The sequence below is a fragment of the Apaloderma vittatum genome, unplaced genomic scaffold, assembly GCF_000703405.1.
Source record: "Apaloderma vittatum isolate BGI_N311 unplaced genomic scaffold, ASM70340v1 scaffold37674, whole genome shotgun sequence".
In the NCBI taxonomy this organism is placed as follows: domain Eukaryota; kingdom Metazoa; phylum Chordata; class Aves; order Trogoniformes; family Trogonidae; genus Apaloderma; species Apaloderma vittatum.
In genome coordinates, this window is record NW_009711838.1 from 92,520 (window position 1) to 106,530 (window position 14,011).

Below are 14,011 nucleotides of genomic sequence, written 5' to 3' on the forward strand. Positions count from 1 at the left end.
GGCGGCGGGGGCGATGGGGAGGGCAGGGCTGCCACCTACTGACCGGCACCGGCCCGGCCCGGGCTTCCCGGGTGTTTTTTGCTGAGATCAGTGACAGACGTGTTAAGCAATGAGGCCGACGTGAAGATAGCGTCAAGACTTACTCATGCTATCATATTAATTGTAGCCTTCCTATAAGCAAGAGTCATGGAGGGATGGTTTTGATTTAGCTCATCTAAAAGCTTTGGGAGTTCAGCAAAATGGGAAGACATCTTAGGGGGTTATTTATTTATTTATTTATAATAAGGAAGGTGTGATTTCTAGCTTCCTGTTGATGAAAGAGAAGCCAAACTTCTCTGCTTTTATAACATTGCCTCTTGTAAAATTATTTCATGGAATCATATGTGATACATGAACAGGTGGGAGCACAGAGGCATGCATATAGCACAGCACTATTAAACAATAGAAGCTAGGGCGAGTGAGACATAAGCATGGTCTTTTTACCTAACAGTGAAAAGAGCATGGTCATTAGACACAGGGAAAAAGCTTTATCAGACAAATAAGCCATGCCCGGTAATCACAGGCTTAACCTCAGCTTGGAGGAGTCAGGTGCATGTCTGCTGCTTCCTGTGATCTGCGTATGATGCATGATGTGCCAGCAGAGATCTTCCAGAACTGGACAGGGAGCAAACCTGGAAAAGCCTGAGGTCCCCATGAGAGCTGTGCGGTAATTAAGCCCTGCTCTCCTCCATCTCATCAGTTGGGTTATTTTGGCTTGATGGGATAAACCAAAGCAAACCCAAACCTCTTCTGACACATCTCTCTCTTCTCTGTGCAGGTTTGCTGACAATGGCATCGGCCTGACCTTGGCGAGGTAAGGCTGCCGTGGGTTGGGCTGGAGCCCAGGTTACCGGGGGTGGCTTGGGCAAACCCTTTACCTCCAGCCCTTCCCTCCTAGTGGCGGGACTTTCCCTCATGATGACGGCTCAAAGCAAGAGATCAAGAACAGCCTGTTTGTTGGTGAGAGCGGAAACCTGGGCACCGAGACAATGGACAACGAGATCTGGGGACCTGGAGGTCTGGATCACAGAGGAAGGACCCTGCCCATCGGGCCGTAAGTTCAGCTCTGCACATCAAAGCACTTGCTGTTCCCACTCTACATGCAAACTACAGCCCAGTGTTGTTTCTTCAGTGCTGTTCAGTTTAATAACCATTACACAGAAAGGATTTGGTTTCATGTGTCCCGATCCCAAAGTCCTCTGTGCAGCTGTTGCTGGCAGGTACATACCTGCAGGCTGCCAAGGCAGCATCAAACTCCTCTCTTCTTCCCCCTCCCCACTGCACACAGAGCTGAGAAGACAGCAAGAGGACTGTGGGCTAGCTGGGTGCTTCTCTATATGTGGTCAGCAGTGGCTGAGCAATGTGGCAGTCTCCATCCAGGTTAGCTGCCAGGAAGGCTCGTAGAAGCCCAGATGTGTTGTAGAGGTCCTCAGAGCTGTTAATTGCTGCTGTACTACAGGATTTTCCTGCCTTTGTTAAATAGTTTTGAAATGGTCAGTGAACTTCGTGTGGCCTTCTCCTAGACACTAGTCCTACAGATTGGTTTGCAAGTGCAACGATGTTTTGTTGTTGTTCCTAAAAACGTGGATATCTCAACAGTAGCCCTGCAGTGAACAAAAGCTCAGCTGAGTTTTTCTGCCATATTACATTCTTCATCCTTACTTGTTGGTAGTGATACAGGAGACTCATTATTAACTATAGTAATAATGAAAACCCAATCTGCTATGAATCTTCTTCTAATATCCATTACATATATATCTGTGGACGTAGCTTATCTTGGGTGTTATGTGCAGAAACTCAGAGGGACGAAACAATGCACAGGAGCAGGCAAGTCTTGTCTAAAGGAAACCATTCATGTGAGGAAAAGGATAAAATTTATTTATTGTAAGTGAAATTTGAAACATCTTATCTTAGCCTTTTAAGGAGTTTAAGCGTCTCATTCGCTTAATCAGTGTGAAAAACGCCATTTTCTTTTCCTTGGAGATGATATCAGAAAAGGCTGTTATTAAAGGTTCTTTAGTCTGCCCTTTCATGTCTTTTCAGCCATATAGATTGTAAAATCTTCCTTTATTTTCAAATTCATTTTTTATTGCAGTTGAGTTAGTTACACTGTTCCTCTCCAAGTTCCTTTCAAAGATGTGGTGGGACTTCTTCTAGCCCCTCCATTACTCAGCCCAAGGAGTCTGCACAGCTCTGATAGGTTTCAGGTTTCACTGCTGCAGAACTCATTTCTGATGGCAAACACAAATTTATTCATTCTTAGGTCAACCCTTTGGCATTACTGTAAGTTACTTCCCTGGAGGAGCACAGACCAAACAAAGATGATCTGTTTAGACATGAGAGAACTTGAGCTAAACTTGCAAGGATAAGAGGACTTCACAAACCTAAAAAGGAGGGAAATCCCTCCTCTTCCAAAATATGAACTCAGAAGTCATGCTAAGGGCTGTGAAAAATGCAAGCAACTGAGAAATGAGTGCTGCGGGACTGTACGCGCCTGGAAAACATTCTCATCCTCGTGTTAATGTATCATGACCGAGTCTCTCTGTCTCCTCCAAATGTGTTTTAGGGATTTTCCCATTCGAGGGATTCAGTTCTATGACGGACCGATCAACGTCCAGAACTGCACGTTCCGCAAGTTCGCGGCCCTGGATGGCCGGCACACGAGTGCCCTGGCATTCCGGCTCAACAATGCCTGGCAGAGCTGCCCCAACAACAATGTCACCGACATCCACTTTGAAGATGTCCCTGTAAGCTATCAAGGCCTTTTCCAGTTGGCGTGGAAATGGGGTTGTGGGCAAAAAGGGTGTAGCAGCCTTGAGGAGAAAACATCTTCATGAGGGTGCCCAGTGTCTCTGCCAGAAGTTTAACAAAGAGGGTGGCAGCTAAGAAAGAGAAAATTGGATGGGTGAACTAACAGGAAGATCCAATTCTCTCACAGGTTTGCAGCAAACCAGAAATAGCCATCAGTTTGAAAAAAAAAATAATTAGGGACATTGAAGTGAAAGCAATTTCCATTTCTGCATATCTCCGAAACTATGAAATAGGGAGAGGAATCTGCCCCTTTATTTTCACTGGCGGTGTCATATTATGTCAACAACAGAAGAAAGTTAGACCTTGTGGAATGTCTAACCTAGAAGCAGTCAAAGTGAGCCTCTGCAGGGCAGTTCTGCAGCCCTGCACACCAGGGTAATTCCACAGACTCTAGTTCTGCAGACATAAATGAGAGCAAAGCCCAACCAAAAAGGATCTGCCAGACTTTGAGTTACAGTAAGAACTTCTGGGTGCTGGTCTGAACCCATCCTGGAGCCTGTGCTTCTGAGTTATTTTTGTATTTGCTTGCACAAATACGTGCTAACTGGTTTGCTGAGTTTCACCTTTAGCAGCTGTTAAATCCAACCGCCAAACACTGCAAACAAATAAATAAATAAAGTGGTTGGGACTAAAATTATTTGGGTTGCTTAACTTTCAAAAAAATTAGCAGATGTGCTTACATGTCAGGAAAAGTGCTGACTGGTGAGCTTTGTGCCAAATGGGATGGGAAAGGCAAAATTCCCCTAAAAGTGTTGGTAACTCTCTCATATTGCACCAAGCAGGCTGGTGACGTAACGTTTATTTATGCTGGATAAAAATATCAGCCAGAAATTGCCTGACCGACCATTTCCCAAGGGAGGTGGCTGATTATTCCCACCATCACTGTGACTTTATGTGGCTTTGGAACCTTAAAAATATATTAGGAGACAATGAGTGAAGTGCTCTAGTGAAATCGCCCCGTCTCCTGAACCTTCCTCCATAATTTCAAAAGATTCTCACAGCTGAGGCTAAAATTCTCATTGTTTTAGCCTTTCCCCCATGGTCAGCAGGGAAATCCATGTCTGCTCTGTCTGACAAATCACGTGCACCTTTTATGTGTTTGACCCAGCTCCACACTGACTTCAGGCTTATGGAAGAGGGAGTGTGCAGCGAGAAACAATCCTAATATGCCTGTACCAAATGACTGAGCTGATTTTCCCACCAACTTACAAGACCAGCTCAGCCAAAAACGAGTTTTGGTGCCTCTGTCTTCAGATGTTCAGTTTCAGAAGCCGGTAATTTCATTACCACATAAGTGCTGTCTCAAAAGACCTGCAACCCTGGACTTCATCGGAGTCATGGGGCCTCCGAGCCCTTGAGTATCAAACCTACAATGTTTCAAGCTGAGCAGTCAAAACCTGTGGCCGTGTAAAGATGTTAGTTAAAGTGATGTTAGTGCACACACACATTTCCTCATGCACAAGTAGACCCACAAACCCAACACTATTTCTTGTCCAAGCTACTTTCCAATGTCACATGAAGTCAGAAAATGGGTCCTTTGAGCCACTGTACTGGCAATCGCCATCCTTTGCTTTGTGCTGTAAGTGAGGAGTTCTTGTCTGGAGGTGTAAATGCATTTCATTCTTTTTTTAGATTACCTCAAGGGTCTTCTTTGGAGAACCTGGCCCCTGGTTTAATGATCTGGATATGGATGGTGATAAAACATCAGTTTTTCATGATGTAGATGGATCTGTGTCAGAATATCCAGGTTCATACTTGATAAAAGAAGATAACTGGTTAATCAAGCACCCTGACTGCATTGATGTGCCTGACTGGAGAGGTTCCATCTGCAGTGGACACTTTGCACAGGTAAAGCTGCATACCTTGCAGTATTGTTATTGCTTTGTTTTATTTCAAATTTCTTGGCACTGTAAAGCTTGACATTTAGAAATGAAGAAACCTTTCTTCAGGGTGCTCAGGGTTTATTTACCCACATGTCAGTACAGGTGGTTTTAAACATGAGAATACCATGGTATGTTTTCAGGTGCTTTGGCCTTGACTGTTAACAGCTCTAACAACTTCTGCCTCAAGTGCCCTAAGAGCTCCATGAGCATTAACAGATTAATATTCCTAAATCGACTTCTTCAAGATGTTGAGGGAAGTGTTGCCCACAGTGTTATGGGAAACGTGCTGAGCAGTCAAAATTAGACTTCAGCTCTCATGATCTTTCATCCTGTTGTGTAACCATCAAACCATGCTTCCTACCACACAAGCTCCAAGTGCTGCTGCCTTGAGAGAGCCCTCACTTTCCTCTGATGAGCAGCACTTGTTTTTTTCTTGGGTGTTGCAACTGTTGGGCTTTTTTCTCCATTGTGTAGTGCCACTAAAGCCAATTTCTAACCACTGAGCTGGTTTTATGCTTCTGAAATCCAGACAGAAAGGTCCTTGTTCAGTAGAAGCCAAATGTCTGAGGCAGACACTGTGCCACTGCTGAGGGCTGCCACTAACGCTGTGACAGACTTCAGCCCTACTGCAGGCTGGTTTGAAGCTGTGGCTGCCACAGACTCTTGAACTTGGTGGTTGAGGTAATGATCCCTCTGTTTTTCCGAAAGCAGTTTACTGTGTTGAAAAGGAAGCCTAAGAAATGGAATATAAGCGTACGGCATACAGATCATTGCTGAAGTCACAGGCCTTGCACCAGTCCACATCTATTGAGTAGCTGCACCTTTAACGTGTTACTGTAGTTCCTTAAATCCTTGGTGATGTTTTTTCATCTAGATATACATCCAAGCCTACAAGCCAGCCAACCTAAAAATGAAAATAATAAAAAATGACTATCACAATCACCCACTCTACTTGGAAGGGGCTTTGAGCAAAAGCACTCATTACCAGCAGTATCAGCCAGTTATAACTCTGAGGAAGGGCTACACCATCCACTGGGACAAGACAGCCCCTGAAGAGCTGGCCATATGGCTCATCAACTTCAACAAGTGAGTGATCCAACCAAATTCCAACATTCCAATCCAATAATGTAACTGCACAATTTTTAATGGGTGAGGTCATCACCTCATAAGCTCTTCCAGAATGAACATGCTTGTTCCAGGAAGTCCATTGAGTTCACCATCTTTGCACTGGACATCTCAGATTCCTGTTTCCTCCCCTGGGAAGCCCTGCAAGATAACATAGTTCATTTTTAAAATCCTAAAGCTAATTCATTCCTGGTGCATGGAAGTCACAGGTGTAGAAACGAGGAGCAGATCTGACCCACATTGCCTAACTAACCCATGGTTGTTATGTCTAATTTACATTGCATTGATTCATCTCAAACCATTAAAATTTTAACCAGCCAGGAAAAAACTGTTACATTTCCAAGTGAGTTATTTAGTTTGGCTTCTAGTATGCCCAGGAAAATAATAGTCCTGTGTCAATTTTTTATAATGTGGGGCTTTGCTGTTTTTAGAAACGACTGGATCCAAGTAGGATTTTGCTATCCTAAGGGGACGACGTTTTCCATTCTCTCAGACATCCACAATCGTCTCTTGAAGAAAACATACAAAACTGGAACCTTCCACAGAACTTCACAGATGGAGAAGCTGGAGCACAGATATCCTAGCAAAGGATACTACTACTGGGATGAGGACACTGGGTAAGGAAGCAGGCCTTGCCGGGTTGGACACCGTTTTGGGAAAGCTGCTGGAATCACAAGCCATTTGGCTAGTGCCATTAGTGGGGATTGCAACAAATCCAGAAAGTCTTTCTGGGAATGTGACCAGTTATTAATTTTCCTGGGACTCCCACGGCTGCCAATCATTCACAGCCTCTGCTGCGCTGCCAATTACTCTGGGAAGCGCTTTGCCAAGTGAATACAAATTAGAAAAAAAAGAATAACACAAAAGCGAAGTGTAGACGGTGAAACTGAACTGGAGACATGCCCACCCCTTTTTGCTTTGAGCAGCAACCATTTATAAACACCACGAGAGGGGATGCACAGGAACAAAGAGTGTAAAGCCTGTTATTTTCTTTTAAAGATTAAAATAATAAGAAAGACAGACATAAAATAAAAAGTATATGTTTCTACATAAATGTTTCATTATAAAACAAACCTCAAAGGAAGTTCAGGTGTCATTTAATTTCTCTCCGTTAAGTCCCCTGGCCTCCTCAAACCATTTATAAGATTTGCCTCCCTTCTTATTTGCATGTGGTATGTCAAGCACTGTAAAATACAGATGTCAGCACAGAGGGTTTGCAGTGCACATATTTGCAAAGTGTCGGGAAGGAGCCCAGCAAAACTGGGAGTTAGTCATTTTTTGCACAGAAGTCACAAGGACGCTGCTTACTTTTCTGTCCTACCTGCAGGCTGCTCTTTCTGAAACTAAAAGCTCAAAATGAGAAGGAGAAATTCGCTTTCTGCTCAGTCAAGGGCTGTGAACGAATAAGGATCAAAGCTGTGCTCCCAAAGACAGCCGACGTCAGCGACTGCGAAGCCATGGCCTATCCCAAGTACATTGAGACTCCAATAGTAGAAGTGCCCATGCCTAAGAAGCTCTCCAGTGCACAACTGGTAAAGTAGTTGGTTACTTGCCACACAATTGTTACCAGCGTAGACCTGTAGTTCTGGCATATAGTGCCCGCAGATATAGGCATTGTACCTGGTTCCGTATATCCCGTGACTAATTTTCTGAAGTGGTTCAGACGTGTGAAACAGTATGAAACAGATTCTTGCACATGCAGAGAGCCCAGGTCCTCAAAGGGTTGAAGTTGGCTACTTAGTCTTTTGGGGCTCCATTGTGATGTGCTGTCCTTAAAAGCACAAGGTGAGAAGTGATGCTGAGGAGACACAAGGCTGCTCCAGGCTGTAAGAAAAGCAGTGTCAGTGAGGGAACTGCTTAGCTGAGTGGCTCATTCATATCATGCACTAGACGCTATCCTACATCCGAGCCAGTCTGGTTCTTGAGCAAGGGTGAGGATGTTTATCTGTTTGGGGGGTTTTTTTCACTCGTCACCCTTGAAGAGCTAATCCCTGGAGAATTATGTGTCAGCTCTGCAAACTGAGAATGAGTTATAGTCTGCCATGTGGTGAAACAATTTAAATGCTGACAGGAGGAGCAGTGAGGTTACCATTGTGGCCAGTCTCATTAGCAATGTAATTTGGCAAGTCAGTGCTTATTATGTAGCTTTCTTGTTGATTTAATTTCAAGGTTTAAAATGCTTTCTGAAAATTAGATGTTCAGGTGATGGACATCCTCAATAGAAACACTCTTTTATCTTTTTTTTTTTTTTTTTGTAAACAGAAGACTAAGGACCACCTACTAGAAGTGAAAATAGAAACATATAAGAAACAGTACTTCCACCTAAAGGATGACTTTGCATACATTGAGGTGAGCGGGTCCTCTCAGTGAACTTTATGGGACAAAATTCCAAGATGCTTGCTTTGTTTTTATGGAAAATTTTCTTATGAAGTTACTATGGATAGTTAGGATCAGGTCACTTCTGCATTGTATTTAAAAAAAAAAATAATTATAAAATGGCTGTAACTTCTCCCTACTAGCTTGACCTCAGAGATCTGGAATTCTGTCCTTTGATAGACCAGTCCCATGACTCAAGGCTATCAGTGCTTCTTACAGGTGTTTGTACACAATTGTGTTACTATGATAGAACAAGAATATTTTTCTCCTGCACAGGTTGACGGTGTCAGGTTTTTTCTTACCGATGAGGGTATCCAGCTGGTTGTGATTGATGGACATCATGGAAAAGTTGTTGATCGAGTAACATTCAAAAACTCAATTCTACAAGGAATCCCAGCGCAGATAGAAAATTATGTCAGCAACATCAAAGATCAGTGAGTAAATAATCTGGTGTTACTAAGGCACAAGAGTGCTGCACGACACTCAGATTTTTCCTGGGTTTTGTCACCCAACCCGGGCCAGGCTGACTGGGCTGATGTTGGGTGTTTGTACCTGCTGGCTGACCAGAGTCCAAATGTGAGCATGTTGTGCAGGCAGCAGAGGGGTGTAGACTCTGTTATGTAGGAACTGACTGTGCCCCAGAGAAACTGCGGAGCAACTTTTGGTTAATAAAGAGCAGATCTACATTTATGTTGTGGCTTGCAGACAAACTGCAGACTTAAATTCGCAAAACATTTATTGGTACAGATGTGCACAGTTTACATTCCTCTAGTGCCTGCATACTCTCCCAAATCACAAAAAATTCCACTAATAAAATACATTCCGCTTTGCACATGCTGCCTTTGAGACCTAAGGGCGGGATGCTTTTATTTTTTAAGTATGGGCAGCCAGAAGTGCAGAGTTTTGCAAGTGGGTGGTAAATAGCCAACACACGTTTCTGCATCCTGGAGGAGAGCAGCTTCATCTGCTGGAGTAAGAATGAGAACAACATCAGAAACCCTTTAACCAAAGGGGTTTTCTTATATTAGTTTGTGGACTGCTATTAGGAAATTAATATGTTTTGTTGTTGTTGAATCTGGTTTGGTTTGAAATCTGATACATAACATTTAGTACAAATATGATTGCTTTGTTGATGAATCATCTGAAACAGCTGTGGACAAACTGTCAGGATATTGCTCTGGCATTTATTCTAGAGACTTAGGGGAAATTTCAGCAGAGGGCCACGCAGGTAGATAAGATGTGTTTCTATTGTCTTAAATAGTTCTGAAGGTTGCAAAACCTGTATTAAGCAGTTACTGCAGAGAAGCATTGGTAGTTGCTCACCTTTCTTTCACTAAAAAAAACCACAAAAATGATCTTTTCAGAGAGCCCATCATCCTCCTTTGCGAAAAATCCAATCTCAGTCCTGGCTAAATCCAGCTCTTGGATTCCTTCTTACTTTAAAAGATTGAATCATAATTAGATGTTAGGTGTGTTTAAGTCTTTCTGAGCAGGTCGGAGCGATGGTGCTAACAGAGGGAATGAGGCCCCACCAGCCTCTCCTGAGGAGACTGCTAAAATAACTTCTAGGTTTATGGGTATGGGGATGCAAAAAGAGGTGTTTCTAGCAATGATAAGCCTCTTGGTTCATTTAAGCAACTCTCTGCAGGCTAATTTACACATATATAATATATAAAATCCATTTTTCTGAGTTTCCAAGGATAAGAAAACAAAACATGGTGAATTTACTTTAAATTTCCATAGCAGAAAGGCTTAACAGAACATAATTATTTTAGTGAACTGAAGGAAGAAGAAAAGAGGTGATTCAGCATTCGCAAAGTAGTCAAAGCCAGCCTGCTAGTTCAATCCACTGTTTTGAGCACTAGAGCATTTTAACACCTCAAGTTTCTTCTAGGAAAAGTCCTGATGACTCGTAACTCTTTTCCTTGCGTTGTTTCGCTGCTACCACCCGTTGCTATTTTCCCCTGAACAGTTCCAGTTCCAGCTGAGGTGTTAAGATGTAACTGCTGCACTCTATAGCTCAGGGCTTGGGCTCTGCAGGAGCTGCTCCCTAATTACTTTTAGTGACTTGTGTCCACTGTGATGCCAGGAAGCAGACCCAGCAAGGCTCTCATTCTGCAAGATTGCAAATGCCATTTGAGTCAGGAAAGTTTCATTCATGGAAACCCTGCAAGCTGGGATGAAATAATTTAATCTAAGCAAGCATTTGCTCAATTACTGTCATGCAGCTTTAATTAGGAGGTGAACAACGATGACAAAAAAAAAGCAACACTTCCACTGAACTCACTGGAGCGTAGCTCTTTGTCCGTGGGCTTTGAGATAACCCTTGGAGGTGTTTGTGCATCTTGTAGGAAGTAATGGGCTTAACTTCACCGAGTGTCCTGTGCTTCTCTCCAGAAAAGTCTCACTAAATGATTATCTCTTTATCTGTAATTTGGATTTTTATTCTACCCATCTAGAATTAAGCCAAGGCAGTTAGCAAGTTTTACCCAAGCATTTACAGATTTGCATTAGCTTAATGCACTTACTTCATGTCTTTTGTTTATCACTTTGCATTTGTAGAGGACCCCAACAATTTCAAGGTGAAATACAGTACATGCAAGTAAGGCAGTTTTAATAATAATAGCACTATGCTTTTAAAGCAAAAGCACACTGAAAATTAAGAAAAAGCATCAGATCAGAAAAAGTCTCAAGTGAATTTCTTTCAGGTTTAATCTGCTAATGATGGAAGAACAAGAAATTGCTTGACACTTGCTAAGAGCATCTCATAGAGAGTGTGTTCCTTTCTGAGCAGAGGAGGATGGAACTGCTGATTGGAAACATTTAAATCACCCTAGAAAACAGTATATATTTTTTTAAAAAATGAATTCTGTTTTCTTTCTAATGAGTTTTGCATGACTGGAAAAGTGAATATATGACTAAGGTGTTGGAAAGCATTGGTAAAAGCCATTAAAGCAGAAACCACTGTAGTTCGTGGGTGTCTGAGTCACAGGGGTAGGAGGTACTAGTGCTTACAATAAATAAGCGAGGAATGTACTGTGACTTCATCTGTTTATAAATGGCTTTGTTTCCTTCAGCTCCATAGTGCTGGTGACATCTAAAGGAAGATTCATTTCAAGAGGACCATGGACTAAAGTACTGGAGAAACTTGGAGCAGAAGAGGGTTTTAGGTTAAAAGGTAACCACTTTTTTAAAAATGCAATTCTAAAGCACCTCCTATGAGGTGAGTAGATCAGTAAAGGGACCTTTACTGGTTCCAGTAAAGGGACCTTTCTTCTGCTTCTAAACTTCACGTTCCTTATTTCTACCAGCATGTGCTCAAACATCCTGGGACCAGTCATTTATTTAGTTGGTAAGGTTGTATCCGCTGCAGCTCTGCCTAACAGCACTCACTTAAATACCGTAGAAGGAAAGTGCTCTGGCAGTTGTTCTTAGAAGCAAAGAGTTCAGGAAGTGTGTTTTTTCCAGATTAACTTTAAGTAAAAAGGCATTTTAACAATAGAAATATTGGACCTTTGTCTCACTAAATGCCCCAAACCAGGATTTTTTTTACTTGTCTGAACTTATTTGTAGCTGGTTTTCTCTTGAAACAAAATTCCAACTTGGTGGCACAAAGCTTATAGCTTTCAAAGCATCACATATTGCACTAAAGAATTGCTCTAATGGGCAAATTGCTCTGATCAGCTCTAACCACAAGTTTTTATCATGCTTTCCTCACTAATGTAGATCTTGTCTTATCTGTTGTTCTTTCTCTCATTATCCCCCCACATCTCCCAAGCAGGAAAGGGTTTTGAGTACAAACACCATATAAGTAGTGAATAGCTGCAACAGATAGTTCAAGTTGCCTGCTAGGAAGGGTTTTTCCTTCTCTCTTCCTCCTCTGCTATGTATCACACATTGTTAATTAATGGAAGCATACAACATGTAAGTAAAAGTTTAATTAAGCTTCATTATGCAAGTATTTCTTTAGTATCCGGAGAATGTATAATTGGCGAAGTTGGTGTGCAATGTGTGCTCTTGTGCACCTGCGTCCATCCAGCCTTTGGGGGTAGCCACACACACGGGAGGTTTTCTGGTGTGGCCCTGACACGCTCCTTGTGTGTTTGCTCTGATTTGCAGAAAAAATGTCTTTTGTCGGCTTCAAAGGCAGCTTCCGCCCTGTCTGGGTGAAGCTGGTCACTAATGAGGACTCAGCTAAAATCTATCAAGCACTGCCAATTCCTGTGGTGAAGAAAATGAAATTATGAGGACGCGCTGCTCTGCCTTCTGGCTGCCAGCACTGCCCATGGGACGGACTACTGACCGCTCACCGCAGGCTCCGGGCCAGCCTGCCCCAGAGGTGTAGCATTCTGTTGTTGCTGTTGTTGTTGTTGTTCAAAAAGAAATCTTACTGTAAGTAGCTAGAGTGGCCACATGTGACAGAAGAGCCTTCCTCTGTGATCAGCCTATGTTCTGTGATCACCAGCTCCTCACCAGGTGACTTGCTTGCTGATGCTGTGTTGATTCTCATATTGCGAAGCAAGGATTGACCTGTTTTACAAAGTGCTGGTTTTATCAGCACCCTTGTGACAGACTAACTTATGTGCTACATCTCAGCTTGGGAGTTCTAGGTCTGAAGACCATTAAGATTTATTGCCTTTGCCAGCCTCTAAGTTGTCCAAACACTTCTTCTTTTTTTTTTTTTTTCTTTTTTTTTCCCCCATAGTGTAACTAGCTGCTCACATAAGCATAGAATGCAAATTCAAAGGCTGGTTGAAAAATCTAAGATATAATATGTTTGAATGATTACGTAGATGCTGGGAAACACGACTGGACAGAAAGAATTTATCCTAAAGCTTCTATGATGTTTGATCAAGCTCTTTGAGACTGGTGTTGTACATGCTAACCCATGGCGTGTAGTTGGCGAAGAGATCAGAGAAGGAGCGGATGAAACTTGCCGGCAGAGACTGATGAAACCATATATTTCTGCTTGCTCAGAAAATTGTATTTCTCCTATGGATCAAGGTCTTTTAGTAGTGGTTGCTCAAATAGGAAGCTTTCCTTAAACAAGCAGCTGTAAGTTAGAAGGAACGCAATGACAATTAGCACATAGATTTTCTCAGCCTTTCCTGTACAGTCCCTCCTTATAATAACATTCAGGATCAGTCTGGAAAGTTTGTTAGCCAGTCAAAGCCATGCTCCTTAAGGCTTCCATTTTGTTAACTAGGAATACTGGGGCTTGCTTTATCCAGCTTGCAAATAGGGTGAGCAGCCCTGGCCCTTCCAGGCAGGTCAGAGGGGTCAGGCCGCTCGGCTGTGTATTGATTCCTAATCCTGTCCTCAGGCTTGAGGGTGTGAGTGTTTTGGTCCTCCTGGAAGCATGACATGAGATCTGGATGGAAGGTGATAGAGGTCTTACCACGGAGCTGAAGAATTAGTGTGGGAATCCCCATATGCTGGCTGGATGTCTTGTACCTCCTTTCTCCTTTCTTCAAAGCAACGTCTGGGTAATGAAAGCAGATTAGCGTGAGCTAGGACTCCTACAGGGACATCTCTTGAAGCTGGGAAATTAAAAATTATCTTGTAAAACATTGTAGCACTGCTAGTTCTTAGTGCTATTTCTGTCTGTTGCTCAGGAAGGCATCTTTGGAGGCTGTGACTATTTTAAGAAATCTAAGGGAGAGAGCACAAGGTAGGTTGATGAACTTTTCAAAGCACGTAGAATGTCAATTTGTGAATGATATCTGGGTTTGTTTCTCCACTTTGTCTCTGCTTGTCCCCCATAGCTACAGAAATTA

At 42.7% G+C, this 14,011-nt stretch overlaps 1 protein-coding gene across 2 annotated transcripts in view; it reads left to right on the forward strand.

Moving 5' to 3' along the window:
- Positions 1 to 12,481, forward strand: part of CEMIP (cell migration inducing protein, hyaluronan binding) — a 50,837-nt gene extending 38,356 nt beyond the window's left edge. For both annotated transcript variants that reach the window (XM_009867741.1, XM_009867742.1), the window contains exons 18-28: positions 818 to 853; positions 938 to 1,093; positions 2,606 to 2,786; positions 4,483 to 4,698; positions 5,608 to 5,819; positions 6,290 to 6,475; positions 7,186 to 7,390; positions 8,121 to 8,207; positions 8,511 to 8,668; positions 11,312 to 11,412; positions 12,354 to 12,481. In XM_009867741.1, the coding sequence (XP_009866043.1) occupies positions 818 to 853; positions 938 to 1,093; positions 2,606 to 2,786; positions 4,483 to 4,698; positions 5,608 to 5,819; positions 6,290 to 6,475; positions 7,186 to 7,390; positions 8,121 to 8,207; positions 8,511 to 8,668; positions 11,312 to 11,412; positions 12,354 to 12,481 (1,666 nt within the window). The remainder of the gene's footprint in view (positions 1 to 817; positions 854 to 937; positions 1,094 to 2,605; positions 2,787 to 4,482; positions 4,699 to 5,607; positions 5,820 to 6,289; positions 6,476 to 7,185; positions 7,391 to 8,120; positions 8,208 to 8,510; positions 8,669 to 11,311; positions 11,413 to 12,353) is intronic.
- The last annotated feature ends 1,530 nt before the right edge of the window (positions 12,482 to 14,011 follow it).